The sequence below is a fragment of the Lissotriton vulgaris genome, chromosome 8 (genome assembly GCF_964263255.1).
Source record: "Lissotriton vulgaris chromosome 8, aLisVul1.2, whole genome shotgun sequence".
In the NCBI taxonomy this organism is placed as follows: Eukaryota; Metazoa; Chordata; class Amphibia; order Caudata; family Salamandridae; genus Lissotriton; species Lissotriton vulgaris.
This window is the reverse complement of record NC_141696.1, coordinates 469070866-469091373: the sequence shown is the minus strand read 5'-3', so window position 1 is coordinate 469091373 and position 20508 is coordinate 469070866. Positions and strand designations below refer to the sequence as shown.

Sequence of the window (20508 nt, the reverse complement as noted above, 5' to 3'; positions counted from 1 at the left end):
ATGGGTTAACCTTCGTGCTGCGAATGATAGACAAGTAGGAGGTGCTAAGCCCGAAGATGTCATTTCTCTACTCCCTGGTAGGATAATTAATTATATGAAGACTTTGATGCCTGAAGTGCATGTTAATTGGGACAAGTTGCCTGCATGTAAGCAGAAGAAAGATGAAACTGTGTCTGACTTTTTCACACGGTTTGAAGAGACCTTTGTGGATCATAGCAGTCAGGATATGGCTACTGAGGGTGGCCAGAGATTGTTCGTCGACAAATTTGTACATAATTTGCTTCCCGAATTATGCAATAAGCTGAAAGATTCTGAGAGTGCTTGGGCTGTTTCCACGTCAGCGCAGATTTTAGCTACGGCCCAGTACTATGAAAATAGGCACAAAGATGAAATAGAGAAAGCGGATAAGAAGACTAAGGAATTGAAGATTAAAGTTCTTCTACAACAAGCTTATCCACCCTGTACTAATAATCAACGCGATTATCAGCAGAATCAGCAATATTCGAGAAACTCGCAAAGGAACGAGTTTTCTCAACAGCGTTTTCCGTATGGGCCTAATCAGTGTGCGTATTGTAGAGAAGAGGGCCATTTCAAGAATAGTTGTCCGGTTTTGTTGCAGCGCACGAATTGTGCTTCTGGTGTGAGAGGTCGAGGTGCTCAACAAGCGCCTAGAGGTAGAGGTCGCGGACAGAATGGGCGTTCTTTGCCTCCACAGAACTCAATGAATAGTTTTGATCAGCAGCAAGGTTCGTCTGGTAGGGCAGCTCAGTACTATACGGACGATTACTACGTTGAAGGTGAGGAAGTGGATGGTAACGATTGCTAGGACAGCCATAGACAAAGAGAGGGAGTTGTTCCAGTTCCAGTAGATCAGAGTGGACCTTATGTTGAAGTGATTGCATCAGGTGTGTCAGAGCCTTTTCTGTTAGATACTGGTGCTACGAAGAGTCCTATTATGCACTCTAAACTCCCTGGCGCACCTTTGTCTGGCTTTGAGAATGTTTCTGTAGGTTTTTCTGGCACCCCGGTTACGAATCCGATTTCTACTCCGTTGTCTCTTTCTGTTGGACCTCGTAAATTTGAAGCACCCCTCATTTTGACTACAGGTTGTGGTGAGAACTTGTTGGGATTGGATTTATTGAAGAGATTGTATGCCACGTTGTATTGTTCTCCGTCAGGAGTACAACTTACATTGGGTGAGAGAGTGATCTCTCCGATGTACATTTCTAAAGATGGACTTCCACCTGAATTGTCTTTTTTACCAGATTCATTGTGGGCTACTGGTCCGAATGATGTAGGTCTTTTGGAGATTCCTCCATATGTTGTGACACTAAAGGCGAATGCTAAGTTACCGCGCATTCTACAGTACCGAATCTCGAGTGATGGTGAGCGTGCACTTTTAGCAATCATTTATGATTTGATCGATAAGGGTGTGATTGAGGAAACGAGAGGTAATGTGTGTAATAGTCCCGTTTTCCTGTTCTGAAGAGAACCGATTCTTCACAGCCTCCTGTATATAGGTTTGTGATCGATCTTCGCGAAGTGAACAAGATCGTCGTTCCACAGTTTCCTGTTGTGCCTGATATTACCGCTTTGTTGACTCTGATTCCGGCTACGGCCACATGGTTTTCGGTGATTGACTTGAAGAATGCTTTCTTCAGCATCCCGATTGCCGTGGAGAGTAGAGATATCTTTGGATTCTCTTTAGGAGGACGAAGTTTCCGCTTTAAGCGCGCTCCTCAAGGCTATTGCGAGAGTCCATCGATCTATAGCCAAGCTTTGAAAACTCAACTTGATCTGTTGGTTTTACCTGATGGTGCTGCCCTTATTCAATATGTTGACGACTTGCTAGTTGCTGCTGACAGTGAAGATATTTGTAGAGAAGCTACTTTGTCGTTGTTACGCCACTTATCTGATTTTCATCACAAAGTTTCTCTCTCCAAGTTGCAATATTGTCAGCAAGAAGTAACCTACTTAGGTCACCTCTTATCGAAGGAGGGAAGGAAACTGACCCCGGAAAGAATTCAAGCTATTGCGAAAATGAGAGTTCCTATGACACAGAGAGAAGTACGTGCGTTTTTGGGTATTACGTCGTACTGTAGACAGTGGATCCCTAATTTTTCTTTGTTAGCGAAGCCTTTGATAGCTCTTACTGTTAAGGATACTCCAAATCCTATTCCTTGGACTGACGAATGTCAGAAGAGCTTTTCCGTGTTACGCAATGCGTTGTGTTCGGCTCCTGTGTTGGGTACCCCCGACTACAGTAAGCCTTTCACATTGTACGTCCATGAGAGAGAGGGATGTGCATTGTCAGTGTTGACTCAGCAGTTTGGCGATAAGCAACGTCCATGTGCTTACTTTTTGTCGACTTTGGATCCGGTAGCTAGAGCGTTGCCGAGTTGCTTGAGAGCTACAGCGGCAGCGGCTGTTTCGATTCGACAGTCTGCTGGCTTGGTTATGGACAATACGTTAATCGTAATGGTTCCACATTCAGTGGATACCTTGTTGAACCGTACCAAGACACAGCACTTAACTAGTGCTCGGTTGTCGGGTTACGAGTTGACCTTGTTAGTGAGTCACGTGCACATTAAACAATGCAACACGTTGAATCCAGCTACGTTGTTGCCAATTTCAGTTGAGACAGATGATATTGAAGAACAACATGATTGTTTTCTGAGAACTGAGGAAGAAACGAAAGGGAGGATAGACCTTAGGGATACTCCTCTTCCAGAGTGTGATGGTACTTTATGGGTTGATGGTTCGTGCTTTAAGTTGCCGAATGGTGATACGACTGCGGCATATGCTGTTACGACTTTGCATACGATTGTTGAAGCTGCACGTATCCCACATAATTCAGCGCAAGCAGCAGAGTTGATTGCATTAACGAGAGCATGTGTGTTGGCGAAAGGAAAACGAGTGAATGTGTACACTGACAGCCAGTATGCGTTTGGTGTGGCCCATAGTTTTGGACGTTTGTGGCGTGAACGTGGGTTTCTGACTTCGCATGGAACAAAGATTCAACATGGGCAGTTGGTGAATCAATCAATCAATCAATCATAGACATTTATAGAGCGCTCTACTTACCCGGAGGGTCTCAAGGCGCTAGGGGGGGGGGGGTGCTGCTACTACCCGAACAGCCAGGTCTTGAGCTTCTTCCTGAAGGCGAGGTGGTCTTGGGTCAGGCGCAGGTCGGTCGGGAGGGAGTTCCAGGTCTTGGCGGCCAGGTAGGAGAAGGACCTTCCTCCTGTTGTCGCTCTTCGGATGCGGGGGACGGCGGCGAGGGCGTGACTGGCTGATCGGAGGTGACGTTTGGGAGCGTAGAAGTTGATGCGGTTGTTGAGGTAGCTCGGGCCTTGATCGTGAAAGGCTTTGTGTGCGTGGGTGAGGAGACGGAAGGTGATTCTCTTGTTGACCGGGAGCCAGTGCAGGTCTCTTAGGTGTCCGGAGATGTGGCTGTGTCGTCGGACGTCGAGGATGAGTCTGGCTGAGGCGTTCTGGATCCGTTGGAGTCTCTTCTGGAGCTTGGCGGTGGTTCCGGCGTAGAGGGCGTTGCCGTAGTCCAGTCGGCTGGTGACGAGTGCCTGGGTGACAGTCTTCCTGGTCTCGGTGGGGATCCACCGGAAGATCTTCCGTAGCATGCGCAGGATGTTGAAGCACGACGAGGAGACGGCGTTGACTTGCCTGGTCATGGAGAGGGAGGAGTCCAGGATGAAGCCCAGGTTGCGTGCGTGGTCTGTCGGTTTGGGTGCGGTTCCCAGGGCGGGGGGCCACCAGGAGTCGTCCCAGGTGGAGGGCGAGGATCCCAGGATGAGGACTTCCGTCTTGTCTGAGTTCAGCTTCAGGCGGCTGGTCGACATCCACTCGGCTACCTCTTTCATTCCTTCGTGAAGGTTGGCTCTGGCGGCGGCGGGGTCGTTGGTCAGGGAGAGGATCAGCTGGGTATCGTCGGCGTAGGAGATGATGTTCAGGTTGTGTTGGCGTGCGATGGCCGCGAGGGGGCTCATGTAGACGTTGAAGAGGGTTGGGCTCAGCGAGGATCCTTGGGGTACGCCGCAGATGACTTCGGTGGCCTTTGATGTGTACGGTGGTAGGCGGACTCTCTGGGTCCTTCCGTCGAGGAAGGAGATGATCCATTCCAGTGCCTTCTCCTGGATTCCGACGTTGTAGAGGCGCTGCACTAGGGTGCGGTGGCAGACGGTGTCGAAGGCCGAGAGAGAGGTCTAGGAGGATGAGGGCCGCTGTTTCTCCGTTGTCCATCAGGGTTCGGATCTCATCGGTGGCAGCGATGAGGGCGGTCTCGGTGCTGTGGTTGGCTCGGAAGCCAGACTGTGAGGGGTCGAGGGATGCGTTCGTCTCGAGGAAGGCGGCCAGTTGCTTGTTGACGGTCTTCTCGATGACTTTGGCCGGAAACGGGAGGAGCGAGATGGGGCGGTAATTCTTGAGTTCGGTGGGGTCCGCTGTTGGTTTCTTGAGTAGAGCGCTGAGTTCGGCGTGCTTCCAGCTCTCAGGGAGGTGTTGATGATGTCCCGCAGGTGGGGTGCAATGACAGCGTCGGCCTTGTTGAAGACGTGGTGAGGGCAGGGGTCGGTCGGAGATCCGGAGTGGATGGAGTTCATCGTGCGGACGGTGTCTTCGGTGCTGATCGGGGTCCAGGCGCGGAGGGTGGTGGTGGGGGGCGTTGGTTCGGTCGTGTCGGACGTGGCGTTCGTCGGTTGGGTGTTGAAGCTGTTGTGTATGTCCGCGATCTTGTTGTGGAAGTAGGAGGCGAGGGAGTTGCAGAGTTCTTGCGATGGGGTGATGTCGTTGTTTCCGGCGTCGGGGTTGGAGAGCTCTTTCACGATGTTGAAGAGTTCCTTGCTGTTGTGTGCGTTGTTGTCCAGCCGGTCCTTGAATGCAGTTTTCTTGGTGGCGCGGATCAGTTGGTGGTGCTTCCGGGTGGAAAGCTTGAGGGTGGTTATGTTGTCCGGTGTTGGCTCCCTTCTCCAGGCTTTCTCGAGGGCTCGGCAGTTCTTCTTGGAGCTCTTGAGTTAGTCGGTGAACCATGGGGCCTTCTTGCTGCCGGGTCTGCTGGGCGGGGTCTTCAGTGGGGCGAGTTCGTCCGCGCAGTTGCTGATCCACTTCGTGAGGTTGTTGGCGGCCTGGCTGGGGTTCGCTGAGCTGGCGGGAGGGTGCTGGCTCAGGGAAGCGGCGAGCTGGTCGGCTGTGATCTTGCTCCAGCTTCTGCGGGCAACCTGTTGCTGGTGGTGGTGGATCGTCGTTCTTCTGAAGGTGAAGTGGACGCAGCTGTGGTCCATCCAGTGGAGTCCAGTGGCGTGGCTGAAGGCAATGTCTTTGCTGGATGAGAAGACGGCGTTGAGTGTGTGTCCGGCAAGGTGGGTGGGGGTGGACACCAGCTGCTTGAGTCCGAGGTTGGCGAGGTTGTTGAGCAGGGTGGTGGTGTTGCGGTCGTTGTTGTTCTCCAGGTGGAAGTTGAATGAGCTTCTTGAATCACTCACTTTGCCATTGCAAGTAGCGATTGTGAAATGCAGTGCCCATAAGAAAGTTACGGATGATGTTGGCCACGGAAATGCGTTTGCGGATGAAGTTGCGAAAGAAACTGCGAGAAATGTGATGAGCCGAATGTATGTTGCAGGTCCGGCGAGATGGGTTCCAGAGAAAAGTATGTGTGAAGATACGATTGAGAGTGTGAAATCCATCCAAGCTGAAGCTACAGAGAAAAAGTTGAATGAATGGAGAGAAAGTAAGGGTAGATTGGACTCGAATGGTTGTTGGATTGATTTGTCTGAGCATCAAAGATGGTTGTTACCTGACGCGTAAGTGCTTCCAGTTGTTACAATGGCTCATGGGATGGCACATATTAGCGTGAAAGGGATTTGTAAGTTGTTGGCTCCGGTTTGGCAGAATGCGGGAAATCCCAAATGTGCAGAAAATTTGGTTAAGAATTGTATGGTGTGTCTGATGTACAATCCTGGTAAGGGAACTCCAACACCAGCTGGTCATTTTTCTCCTCCTACGTATCCATTCGAGGCTTTGCAGTTAGATTTCATCCACATGGAGAGGTGCAACAACCTGAAATATGTTTTGGTGGTTGTTTGCTCCTTTTCTAGATGGGTGGAAGCTTATCCTTTGAAGGACAATACTGCCTTGTCCACAGCGAAAGCCCTAATCAAGGAATTTTTCCCGAGGTTTGGTTTGCCGAGAATTATCTGGAGTGACAATGGGAGTGAATTTGTGGGTCAAGTGATGAAGAGAGTATGCGAGGGATTAGGTATTCGGCAGAAGTTCCACTCTGCAAATCACCCCCAATCAGCTGGTTTAGTCGAGTGCTATAATGGCACTTTGAAGTTAAAGTTGGCCAAAATCCAAGCGAGCTCTGGTTTACAATGGCCAGATGCTTTGCCTTTAGCGCTCTTGTTCACAAGAATGACTGTGCATTCGCGAATGGGTTTGAGTCCGTATGAGGTTGTGTTTGGTCGCCCGGCGAATATTTGGGGCGTACCAAGACCAACAAAGTTTAGTGACCTTAAGTACCCTGTGTTGCTTGATTACTTGCACGAACTGACGGCTAAACTGCGTGTTTTACACCAACAGGTGCTTGACAGTTTGCCACAAGCTTCTGAAGATCCAGGTCACGCCATTGAACCCGGCAATTGGATCTTCATCAAGAACTTTCAGCGGAGCAAGAACGATCAGCCCCGCTGGACAGGACCACATCTAGTTCTCCTGTCTACATGTTCTGCAGTTCGAGTGCAAGGCAAGAAACACTGGATCCACGGCGTACATTGCAAACGGGCTCCATTGCCCTTACCGTACGACCCGTGGGTCCAGGAAGGACTCCCAGACTCTGAAACAGAAACTGTGCCACGATTTTTGCCATTCAGCGATGCCCGTTTGATTGGAACAAGCTCTGAGAAAGAAAGTGACGATCTCTTGCAAGAAGCTGTGCCTCCTTTGAATCGATTGAACACTACTGAGCCTGAGCTTCTATTCAAGGAACAGACATTGCCTGTAAAAGATCGTTATAATTTGCGACCAAGAGTCGTGGGACTAATAAATAAATGAAGTTTTTATGATTTTTCTGTTTACAGGTTAACTCTCCACCGAGGATCTACTCATTTTTGTTTTTCGAACCGCCATCCGGGTTCAGCTGTAGGGTCGCGGTTGATAAGTCTTTGGAGTGCAAGCCCGAGACACTAGGTCGAAGGTTCTGGTTGACCTAAGGGAGTTGCCCTGGGTTGACAGAGGCATTCCTTAGCATAGAACCCCCTACCATCGCGAGCAGCGTATTTAGTTAGGATGGATTTCTTCGAGTTGGAGAGACCTGTAAGGACAATGAATTTTAAGGATAAGATATACAAACTAATCACACGGAAAAGATTTTTAATACTGTGTTTGTTTTTGCTATTGAGTTTAATGATATTTTTAATTGGTTATGTGACATTTTCTTTTAAAGTGACGTTTATTCCCACTGTGCAACCTACACCTACACCTACTATTTCTTCTCATTCTTTTCACCCTTTGCCTGAACACCAGGTAGTTAGACAACTGGAATTTGCCAATAATTCCTTTATTCAACTTTTGCACCAACACCAGTTAGTGATGAACACAACAAATTGTTGGATTTGTGGTCTAATGCCCCATACGACCGATAAAGGTATTCCGTACTTAGTTTTGCCTTTCAGCTTGAATGGTTCTATTTGGGCTTACTGAACAATGTTTATCTATGCCCATAGTATCTATCCCCAACGTTCAGTGAAAGATAATCAGAAGAATAGTGCTCTGGTCAAGGGAATAGTCGATATGATTAGGGGAATTAGTTCGTATGAGACTATTCCGAGAGATGAGACACAAGCATAGATTGGTTGGAACGTTACTGGATATGGAGTTAGTCTGAGTGTTAACCAGCGAGCGAAAAGTTCTCCACCAATTTGGATAGTGCCCCATCAGGGTCGCTATTGTCTGCAGGGTAATGCCAAGAATCCGAGAGCTCAACTAGGGAAGAGCATTTGTACTGACACCTATGTATTTACGTCTCAGACTTCCCCAGCATTTCTAGCCGCTAAGGGTACTTGCTTTGTTTGCTATGACAAAGCGTATACATGGTTGCCCCCTGATTTTTCGGGCACATGTTTTGTTTCCTTTCTGTTGCCTCCCACTTTTACAGCTGCGGCAGATTACCATAAGACGAGAGTTGCTAGACGTGTCTTCAGTCAGGAAGACACTGCAGGGCAAGAGTTGGGAGATTTCTTTAAGGGTTTTCTGCCGTTCTGGGGACCGATGGCTAACAGCAGGAATATTCGCCAGTTGACGAGAGTGGTTGAGTCCACCGTAGTCGAAACTGCTAGTGCCCTTAGTAACCTGACTGCTGAGCTCCAGTCGGATAGATTTATGACACTTCAGAATAGAGTTGCTCTTGATGTCATACTAGCAGACAGAGGTGGAGTATGTAAACTGATTCAATAGAGCTGCTGCGTTTTCATTCCAGACAACGCTCCAACAGTCTTCCAGGCCATTTCCAAGCTACATAAGATCTCCGATTCTGTCCATTTAGATAAAGGAGATTGGTCGTTGATGGGATGGTTCTGGGGATTGATATCCACTTGGGGATGGAAGATTCTGATGGTCATTGGAATGGTCTTAGCTATCCTTTTCCTGTTCTGTCTCTGTATACAGTGTGCTCCTGCTATTTGTGGCCTTTGTGCTACTTCGTGTGCAAGGAGACCTGTCCAGAGAGAGGTACTAAGTACTAGGATGATGCTACAGCAACATATCGATGATCTGATGAATCTAGATCCAGATTCAGACTGACATGGGTTTGGGTCTGTTGCCTATGTAAGGGCAAAAGGAGGGTCTGTAGTTCCGTAGTTTGAGGGTCTGAGGTTCAGTAGTTCCGAACCCATTCAATAAAGATCGTCGGAAATAGTCGATTTTGGTGTCAGCGGACCGCAAATCACGAGTGCGGTATGTACGAGTGTTTTCGCATTAATCGATCAATGAGAACACTATGTATTTAGGGATTTCGTTTGAACCTTCGGGTTCCATTTTGTGAACGGCAGCCATTTTGTGTGGTTGCCCTCACATAGGCCGATGACTACGGCCGAACGAGTCCTTGGGACACGTACACCTTAGATGACTTCTGAATGACCTGGCCGAACTGACTCCTTTGCCCGAGGCTGACCTCGCGGAGCCAGTTCCATGTTAAGCATCTGGTCAGATAAAGATCAAAGAGTAGGACATGCCGAAGTTTACAGCACACTGCACCCACCTTTCTATCTTGTTTCCAATCTGTTTCTGCTCCTTCCTTTACGACATAATCACTGATTTGGGTTGAGGTTTTATGATGGGTTTGTCCGGCCTGATCATACAGGAGAATGGAATGTGCTTGGTCATTTCTGGTGGGCTGGACAACGGAAAGTGGGTTTGTCGTCATGCGATATATTTGAAATGTCACAATCTGATTGGTTAGTTTGTATGTAACTGATGCCACTTTGAAATGTGATTTTTGGCATAAAAGACCATGCTCCGCTCATTGAATTTGTGCAGTCTCTAGAGAACCACCCGTGTTGTGCTTCGTAGATCTCTGTTCCTGGTTGCAGCCAATAAACTTTGGCTTTTGACGTCATCAAGAAGCGTCCTGTGTCTCTGTTTGCTAAGGCAGGGGAACTCGAAGGCATCGGGCGTTTTCCCTGGCGCCGCTGGGTTCTAAAAACCCAGTCCTTCATCGTCTGGCACTACTAGATTGCCCTATAAGCCAATTAGATCTAATTGTTTCATATTTAGTTTACTGTTCTTATGTGTTCTTTTACTCATCTCTAAGCTTGCATGTATCCAGTCAAATGAGTGTATGTCAGCAGAGAAACTAGCGACACCGGAGAAATGCTCCTCTGTTTCGAAACACCAACCTTTTGATTTCCTCAAAGTTTTAATTCTAATTTGTTATGTGATTTATGCATATATTCCAGCTTATTATGCTTTCATCAATTTACCAAAATGCCAGGGGAAGCCGAAGTGTCATCACTTTGACCTTCAATTTTACTTGCACATGCATGCTTACACACACATACACACACTTTCTCTCACTTACACACTCTCCTGCAAGCAAGCACACATCATACATTTAAGAGTATTGTTTTTACTAACCTACTGCAAGGGAAAGCATATTCCACCTATTTGTGCTTCATTTTTTTTTATTACACTCATATGGAATAATGAAACATTATTCACTATGAGTGTATTAAAAAAATTGGAGATAAAACAAAGAGAGTGGAGTCCCAACTGGCGTTCATAAGGACGAGCTGTCACTGTGTTCCTGGCAATGATGTTGCCACCTCTAAAGACTGGGATCGCAAAGATAGTGCCAGGGGTAAAACAAAAACAGTGTGCCAGGGGTCGCAAAAGGCAAGTCAGGGGTCGCAGCAGCGACCCCTAAAGGACGTCCATGTATTCATCTCTGGCTTTGAGGAACAGTGCGCACACGTCTTTTCTCCTTCTGTTCACAAATACATGAAAGAATCAAACCTAAATTCATGTGCAGTTTTTGGCCAAAATGAGTGGACATTTGAAAGAACATTTGATTCTTAGACCCTCACACCAAATCCAGGATGCGACTTTTTCAGAATTGTGACAGCAACAGACAGGTGCCTTGTACATAGCCTCCTAACATCATATAGGGCTTGGTGTTGCCTTGAGTATTATCTGTCGTTCACTTAACCATTGGGGTTGTTACCTTTGGCATTGTAGTGTTCAGCTAGAGTAAGTCAGTGCCAAACAGACTTGGAGTAGTGCACCTGAGAACGTGGATATTTAAAGGCAAAGCACAAGAAAGGAAGGCTGGTGGGTGATTGACATTGAGACACCTGGATATGATAGGCAAATTGACTTCTCTTATTTATCTCTATGTCTACCACAAGAGTATGCAGCTCATTCCAAGATACAGGGGAAGAGGTCGGACAGACACTAGGGTACTAGGGGAGCGGAAGGGGGTCCACTCCGTTAGGTAAAGGAGCCCTCACACCCCCAAATGGGTGTCATGCTTCACCATAGGGCATGTTCCTAATCGGGCAGGCGCTGCAATTTCCAGAGATATTTTTTACAATGCTGTATGTATAGTGTTGGTGTAGGGCCCTTTCATGTAGATTGGTGTATGAAAGTGAATGTATGTAGGGAAGTGCGTGTTAAAATAGGCTGAGTAGTCCCCATAACAGGATTTTGTTATAGGTGAGTCTACTTGTCTCGTTAAAAACGTGGTGGCTATCACCAGACACAATCATCTATGATTGCTTTAAGAGGTCAATATGCCTCCAACTAAGAGCCCCCTTGTGGGTGCCAGTTGGGCATTGCAGCACCAACCCGATGGGGAGCATGCCATATGATAAAGCATGACACCCATTTGGGTGTTTGAGGGTTCCTTTTTAGGTTTCGCCTGGCGTCCGCAGCGTTCGCGCAGGCGAAATCTTATGTTAGAACAGTTGTTGGCTTTGCCCCGCCTCTCTCTTCCATTGGCTAGCTCCATAAATGGAGGCTAGCCATTGGAAGAGAGAGGCGTCCGTCATTGTCCGAGGCGATTCGTGGGCGTTCCGGCGATTTTTTTCCTCTCCGCCCCTTATAAAACGTCATGCGGCGGTGGGCGGATGTTTTTTTTTTTTTGTCAAGGTTTGTTTTGGTCATTTCGCCGAAGATGGCGCCCGGGCAGTAGCTTCGTATTCGAACAGCTACCGACTGATCCCGCAACTGGGATTCTGCACTTTCATTGTTTTTGTCCATTTTGGATTTTGTTTATTTTTTCTGTGTGATTCTTGTTTTAAAGAAGTGGTTGCAGCTGTTGCTATGACGCACCACGGCACTCTGGCAGTTCAGTGCCTCGCTGTATTTACACATGATAACAAGCAGGCTGTGCATGCTGGAAAAGTGCAAGCAGACACCAACGTTTTCTTGTTTTTCCCACTGTCGTTAGCCGCCGACATAGACGTTGTGTGCCCTGTAATCAAGCGCTTCAGTGCCCCCACAACTCTACAATACTGGAACTGTGAAATTTGAATGATCGGAAAGTAGTCACCTGTAGTACTTTTGTTATCTTAGAGCTGGGGAGACAGTGTGGCACCAAATGCCTGCAACTTTGGCGTTTGCATTTTTAGAAAAATCTCTCATTTGTGTAAACTGTAGACCATAAGCGCGTGGTGTGCAGTCACTGCATGCAGTTCTTTTGTCATTTCACTGTACTATGATGTCTTTGGGGACGCAGCAGCTATGATTGCTTCGTACAGCCAATCGGCTGCTGTTTGTCACAGCACTGTAGACGTGGCCAGAGCTAATAGGCTGGGAAACAATAGGAACACGAAGCCCTAATTTGCAGTGTTGCAGCTTAAATGCAGGATAATTTCCAAAAGACTGATCTTGGCGATTAATAAATGAGCAGGTGGCCCTACAAAGTGTGTTGACTAGCTCTAGCCGTTCCACACTGAGCCCAACAACGCATTTTATTGATAGCCTTCGGCCATCTGTTCTGCTGATTTATTCATGGCAAACAGAATATGTCACTTTGTTTACACTGTTTAGTTTAAATGAGTAAGAGTTCCCTATTTCAAGATGGCAACCATGCTTCTGTAACACCTCCACACGCAGGTTTCTAAGGGACTACGCAGTAACTAAGAAGGCAGGCCCGTGTTGACATTAGTGATCGCTTGGGAGAGCAGATCGGAGGCTTTAGGAGCACTCCCTCATCTCCCCCTGTGCCCCCTCAACTGCGGAATCATGGCAGTATCTTTAGTGTCCTTGTCCCTTGGCTGGGCCCAGTACGATGAGTTCCTCCGAGTCCCGGCACCCTTGTTACCACTCTCTGTGGATCCTCAGCCCTCCCTGCCTCCTGGATGCAGAGAGAAAGCTGCAGCTCCCCAAGCTGCGGGGGGAGCTCCGAAGAGGAAGAAAGCGACAGGGAGAGCCAGGACTGCGAGCAGGAACTCTCCATGGAGAAGGTACATGTGAGTAGCACCTCTGGGGGAATATTATGCTTATAAATGTGCTGTTAACATTAATGTTATTAATGCTAGCATTCGTACGATCATAATCAAAACATTATTGTCATATCATATTACTGACAGAATTGTTCATATCCCCAATAATGATTGCCTGTGCCCGCCACATGTGACCACCTGCACAAATTATACACTGTCTTTTTGTTGCCCTGTGTCCGGGGTGATGTGTTTTGTGCTGCATTCCTACCCTGTATGAATAATAACCATGTTAATAATAGAAAATTAAATAATACAAATATAATTGATATATACATTTATAATAAAACCAATACTAACAATAATTTCATTAACTGTATTTCCCCTGGCTGTGCTTGCTCCCCTGCAACCTGGCTGTGCTTGCTTCCCTGCCACCTGGCTGTGCTTGCTTTCCTGCCCCCTCGCTGTGCTTGCTTCCCTGCCTCCTCGCTGTGCTTGCTTCCCTGCCCCCTCGCTGTGCTTGCTTCCCTGCCCCCTCACTGTGCTTGCTTCCCTGCCCCCTCGCTGTGCTTGCTTCCCTGCCCCCTCGCTGTGCTTGCTCTCCTGAGTGTGTGTGTGTGGCTCTGGGTGGGTGTGTGTGGCTCTGGGTGGGTGGGTGTGGCTCTGGGTGGGTGTGTGTGGCTCTGGGTGGGTGTGTGGCTCTGGGTGGGTGTGTTTGGCTCTGGGTGGGTGTGTTTGGCTCTGGGTGTGTGTGTGTGGCTCTGGGTGTGTGTGTAGCTCTGGGGGGGTGTGTGTGTGTGTGGCTCTGGGGGTGTGTGTGTGGCTCTGGGTGTGTGTGTGTGTATGTGTGGCTCTGGGTGTGTGTGTGTGGCTCTGGGTGTGTGTGTGGCTCTGGGTGTGTGTGTGTGTGTGGCTCTGGGTGTGTGTTTGTGGCTCTGGGTGTGTGTGTGTGGCTCTGGGTGTCTGTGTGTGTGGCTCTGGGTGTGTGTGTGCGGCTGGCTCTGGGTGTGTGTGTGTGGCTGGCTCTGGGTGTGTGTGTGTGTGGCTGGCTCTGGGTGTGTGTGGCTCTGGGTGTGTGTGTGTGGCTTTGGGTGTGTGTGTAGTAGTAATTGCTGTCTGCTGAGCTCGTCCGTAGGGTACAATAGGTCTCACATTTGCGAGAGATTAAGCTAATGGCAATGTAAATGACAATGCCATTTATTTATCTGTTTTCAAAACCAACACATAAATACAAATTTTGTCATTTACAATGCCAATAGCTCTAACTTTTCCAAAGGCGAAACCATTGCATTGTAAATGCTTGTTCTAAAGGAGCCGGCCCCCTTCCACTCTCCTAGCGTCTGTCTCACCTCTTACCCTCTCTCTTGGAAGGAACTGCATACTCTAGTTATAGATTTGATCTCGTAGGAGCACATATGCTGTGCCTATATGCACTCCTGCCCCCCCCCCCTTTTTCTTGTGAGATACTTCTTCTATTATTGGCACATACAGTGGTTGAGAGTGGCCATGGGCAACGTTGGGACTCGCAGTATTTTCAGAAAGATGTATTTTTCTTATCTAAAAAGCACCCCCAACTAGGGTCAAATTGATTTATTTTGAGTAAAGCCTGTTACAACATCTTTTACTTATGTGCCTGAAAAAGTCGCAGTAGGCAGTAGTTGAACTGTTTGCAGTAGGTTGTGTTAAGTACATTGTAAGAGAAACAAAGAAATGTAAGCACAGGATAATAAAAATGAAACGTTCTGTGTACTCACCAAATGTGGGAGAGCTCTGGAATGGGAAGTTTGGACTTGGTGAAGAAGTTCTTGGCCACTGAACCTGCAAAGAATCATGAATCAATAAGTACTATTTTCTGGTGATCGCATATGCAATTATAAAAAAACATGTGGAAAGCTAGTGTTAAAGGAATACAGGTGCCAAATAAATATGGTTTTGTGGCTGATACCAGTATATTTGACAGTGACAAATTCAAGCAAAAATTATGCAATTTCCTTCGGTTGATTTGAGTCTACGCAAAAGCCGTTCTTACAGCAATTGTGCGCCAGACCTATCTTGGCATGACTATTCATAGTATACATTTGAGCTTTAAAATCACCTATCATATCAAAACAAATCAGCAAACTTTCCTAATGTCTTCTTTCTGCATTAATTAAGTTTATGTCTTACCACCCTTTCTCTGTTCTGCACACCAACCCTGTGGCACACTGTTGTACATGTTGACATGGAATACATCCCAACAGCACCTTCTTGAAGAGGATGTTATGTTCTTTTATTAACACATATGATATATGGAAGATCATGAGGGATAATATTTTAATTCTTCTGAATCTAAAAAAAGGAACCATCCTCCTAAAGTAAACTTTGCTTGCACACAATATCCCGATTTGAGTAGGGTCAAATGCTAAACCAGAAACACCTGCATGTTAGCAAAGAGATTATCACCCTAAAGTTCATTATCAGTATACCCTCTGAATATTCCGGTGAAATAAAAGCACTAGAACCAATCAGATTAGTGTGCCTAGAATGGTCAATAAATACATGTAACATTCATTTAGCCATTTCTACTCTCTGCTCCGTGTGGGTGTGACTAAACATGAAACGACAGACTCCAGCAAAGCTTGTCATTTTCTAGGGATTACAGGTCTGCCATCAAAAATTGTCCAATCAGACATCAAGTTGGAAATGATTTGCTTCTGTAAGACGTTTTCAACACATTTTAGAGTAATGGAATGTAGGGACCTCCACTGAAGAAAATGGCGAGGTTTCGAGCCAATAATGCATGGTATAGGCCTTCTGCTTCAACATTCCATTGCTAGTCTTTCTATTTCTTCCTGTTCAATGTAGAGCAGTTTACTCTCAGTGGACGCAATTTTACAATAGCATCACAGCCCGTCTGCTCTGGGGTAGACTGTTTTTTAAAGCCCTCATCTATGACTAGGGTCTTTATCGTAGTTTCATAGCCTTTAACAACCGGAATAACCCTCGGCATTGTCACCATAAGGCTATAGTAAAGCAGCAGTGCTCATCAAATAGAGCTCAGCCTGACCTCCTGCTTACCAAGGCTAATGCCCAGGGTCAAATGTTAGACTGTGACTGCTTCTTCACTGCTAGACTGAATTTGACTCTACAGCATTCCATGTGTAGGTATTGGAACTCCCAATCCTCACGCATGTGTGCTGTAAGGGGAGGCCTACAGTATTTTAAGTGATGGCCCAGTTTGGAGTTTTTTACATAGCTCAGACTCTATGGCAACCACACATAACTTGCACCAGTCCCAACACAGACACATTGTTTGGTTTAGTACAATTTTCTTGATTTACCATTGATCTATTTACTTTGAAATATCAGTGTTAATTTTTTGGAAGGAAAATGATGGCTTTTGCAGTGTTATTCTACAGTTTGAGCTTCTGTTCATCTAAAGAACCACTGAAAACAAGTTATCAATAGGGGCAGGCTCGCCAACTAACAAAGAGGGTTTTCCAAAAACAAGGAGGCTTAGGTCATCACTGAGCAACCAAAATCAACACGGAAGAGCAGAGCAAATTCAGAAGGGAATCATTTATCCTACTACAAACTATATACCTGAAATATTGGAGAAAGTATAAACATAACCTAGACCAACCAAGAATTTGGTAACACGCAATTACCAAGCATCTTTGTCAACTTCGATCAACTCTATCACATGGCTGTAGAAAATTTCTGCAGGTAATGGCAGAAATCAGTCAGGAAATGTAGGTACGTTTTTAAAATGCTAAATGGGGCACAATAATAGAAGCAATGATGGGCTGAGTAATTGAGGTAGAGGTACATGCAAGGAACAGATTACAACTTGAACTACAACATATATGTTAGGGTTTTTTTTATACAGAGCTTGAATCACCCGGGGGCCTCTCGGCGCTTCGCCTAGCATAATACACTGAAGACAGGAGGGGGAACTAAAAGAGAGGATAGGGTTAAAACAAGAATGCTTTCAGGTGCTTCCTGAAGATCAAGAAGGAAGTACAGTTCCGCAGAGGTAAAGGAAGCTGGTTCCAGTATTTCGGGGCCACATAGGAAAATGCTCTGCCACCGGTCCGAGAAAGGCGAATACGTGGAATCTTCAACAGAGCTAAGGAGTTGGACTTAAGGTTACGACCCGAGATCTGTTGAACAAGCAGCCTTTGCAGGTACTTGGGACCCCTGCCTTGCCAAGCTTTAAATGTCAGACAGCAAATCTTGAAGAAGGAACATTTTTTTATTGGGAGCCAGTGTAGTTTTTTCAATAAGGGAAGTGACGGCGAGCCGGCCGGGCAATTTAATGTCATCCTGGCAGCCGTATTCTGAATAACTTGTAATCTGGCCAATAATGTCTCACCTACTTCAGCAAGTAGGGTATTGCCGTAGTCAAGACGACGGATTACCAGCGCCTGGACTAAGGTTCTGCGATGACTCTATGGCAGAAAAGGTATTATTCTGCGCAGCAGACGCAGGCTGTAATAACAGGAGCTCACTGTGGCTGAAATGTGGTCCTTCATCGTAAGAGCTCGGTCTAATTTTAGGCCCAAGTTTTTTACTGATGATGCAGGGGCAGGGGATCGTCCGAGCACTACCGGCCACCACTCCTCTGTACTGAGGGATGCTGCTTTGCCCATGAGCATCAGCTCCGTTTTTTCAGGATTCAGTTGAAGGTGATTTTCGGTCATCCATTTAGAGATGGCCAACATGCCCTCAGAGAAAGGCAGTTTCTCTTCTTCAGGATTTGAACCAATTGGGAATAAAAACTGAGTGTCATCAGCATATGAAATAATTTCAAACCCAAAAGGCTCAACAATAGAGGCCAATGGGGCCATGTAAATATTAAAGAGCGTAGGGCTCAGGCATGAGCCCTGGGGTACCCCTTTGTCTAGCGGATATTTTTTTGACAGGTAAGGTCCAAGCATAATGGTTTGTGATCGATCTATCAGGAAATCATTAAGCCATTTTAGGGCCAATCCTCTGATGCCGCAGGCAAGTAGTCTCTCCGCAAGCATTCCATGAGAGATGGTATCGAATGCTGCGGAGAGATCAAGAAGGATAAGAACCATTGACCTGCCATCATCTAGTGTCCGCCTCATAGAGTCGGTTACAGCGAGAATAGCTTTCTCGGTGCTATACCCTGGGCGAAATCCTGATTGCGATGGATGAAGGATATTATTCGCTTCCAGGTAGGAACTAAGCTGTCTATTCACTGATGTTTCTAATAGCTTACCGAGCAGGGGCAGCAACGATATTGGTCTAGTTACTAAGCGCCTGGGGGTCTGCGGTAGCTTTCTTTAGGATCGGGCGAACATAGGCTTCTTTCCATTTTGCGGGGAAACTGCCCGATTGAATCGAGCAGTTAAATATTTCTGTAATATCCCGAGCACAGGTGGAGGAAAGGAGAGCCATGATTTTAGGAGGGCAAAGGTCCCCTGGCGAGCCCGATTTTGCCGATAGCAGAAGCTTCTCTACCTCGTGATGGTGTTAAACTGGTCGAGACACCCCGCAGATAAAGTAACCCTCTCCTCCTCTGATCTCATCATAAAATCTTTGTTATCTGCTGTTATTGTGGGAAAGTTTGCGTAAATCACTGCGATTTTATTTTGAAAAAAATTCTGCAATAGAGTCACAGAGTATCTGCGATTCCCCTGGTGATTCCTTGCAAGCTTGAGGTGCCGCAAAGTGTTTGACTATATTGAACAAAGCTTTAGAAGAGTTGGTCGCTTGTTCGAGTTGATTCAATATAAATTTCCGTCTTGCCATCTTAATGTTTTGGTGATAATTGGCAAGTGCCAGTTTGTAAATATGCCTATCTTGAGGACTTTTTGTGCTTCTCCAGCGCCTTTCCAGGCGCTTACAGCTGGATTTATAATTTTTCAGTTCACCTGAATACCATGTGGCAGTTGGGCGTTGGTGGGACGTGCTTAGATTGGATCGGGGCATGACTAAATCAAATAATGCAGTCAGCTTAAAATTAAAGATCTCCAACTTGTTTGTGACATTTTCCTCAGAATCGTCTTTTTTATTTTCCCTTTCTTCCCTATGTTGCTACGTGGCCACATTAAAAGACTCCAGGGTAAGTTTATGCCAGGGTCTGCCTCGTTGTTTCTTTTTCTGTTATGGTTGATCAGAAGGAATGAGGATAGTCTGAACTTGATCGTTGAACATAATCATAAAATGATCAGTCCATGTAAGTGGAGAGACAGGGCGACAGCTCAAGTGTTCCATGTTAGTAAAAATTAGAACCAGCATGTGCCCCGCCTGATGTGTAGGGCCCACGACGTTTTGGGTTAGGTCGATAAGGTTGAGGCTGGAAATTAATTTAATCACCTCTGGGTTTGCGGTATCTTCCCCATGGAAGTTAAAATCGCCAAGTAGAATAAACTTTGTGGAGGCGAGTACTTGCATGGCAATAAGTTCGATCAAGTAATTGGCAAAATTTGTTTTTGGGCCTGGTGGCCGGTAAATTAAAGCACCGTTACAGACCTCCGAGGGGGACCTGGTAACTTTAAAAATCCCTAATTCTAGGGTATCGTTTATTATGGAGGACAGCCATTGAGCCTTTAGATGAGTTTTATAGGTAATCGCTATACCACCTCCAGTTTTTCCCGCTCTATCCAGATGGATGATTTTGTATCCCTCAGGGATAGCCAAGTAGATCGCAGGGAGATTGGTAGGTGTCATCCAAGTTTCAGTAATGAAACAGAGATCGGGCAAATGAGTGGCAATCATGTCCCATACCTCTACCGAATGTTTGGCTAGTGAGCGTACGTTGCATAAAATAAATGTAGAGGAGTTAGGAAACCTGGGGGGTTTAGTATGTTCGTCGAGTCGCTCAGTAGAGTTTGTGAGTGTGTGGAAGTTGCAGGTGCTACAAGCGACTGGGCCTTCAAGGGCTGCTGGAAACTTTTAGTAGAACAACAGATATTACGCCTGGAAATCTCTAATCACTCTGGCTCTAACGTCGTATAACATAGAACCAGAGTATGTTAGGTGGGCGACCCCTGAGACAAGGGGGCTATTTTGTGCAGGGCATCTGGTCTCTGGGCTCGTCCAGGCGAGGACGGGCGCAGACGGGCTTGCCTTTGGCGGGACTTCCACTAGAGATGGGCGCGTGCGCGCTGGCGCGTCAATTTATCTCCTCCCAGCAAAAACAACTAGCCCGCACACTCTGTGTCCCCCCAAGATGGCGACACCAGAAAGGAGTCAGTGTCTTTGCCCCGATCCCTCGATCAGCACCTAATCGGCTGAGAGGGTAGAGGTAAGGCTACAGTTTAAAAATCAGGAGTGCAAAATACAAAGTGCAATTTTTCTTTTAAAAACACGGCAACAGGGGCGTGGCCAAGATGGCGGCGTGAGCGAACGTGTCTTCCCGAGCTCCCATCGTCGGCCTTTATTAGCACGGCTCTAGCACTCTTGAGCCCTCCGTCAGCCTTTTCAGCGGTTCGCCTGATGCCCCCTGTGGCCCCTGGCATTGGTGGTGGCCGGTGAAGAGTGTTGCGGGCTGCCTGGCTGCGGTGGACGACGCAGCCTACTGGGCGGATCGGCATTGCGGAGCAGTGAG

General features: G+C 46.8%; 1 protein-coding gene across 6 annotated transcripts in view; it reads right to left on the bottom strand.

Moving 5' to 3' along the window:
* REPS2 (RALBP1 associated Eps domain containing 2) overlaps nucleotides 1–20508 on the bottom strand; it is a 1031179-nt gene that overhangs the window by 476558 nt on the left and 534113 nt on the right. For all 6 annotated transcript variants that reach the window (XM_086934261.1, XM_086934263.1, XM_086934264.1 and 3 more), the window contains exon 7: nucleotides 14702–14765. In XM_086934261.1, the coding sequence (XP_086790387.1) occupies nucleotides 14702–14765 (64 nt within the window). The remainder of the gene's footprint in view (nucleotides 1–14701; nucleotides 14766–20508) is intronic.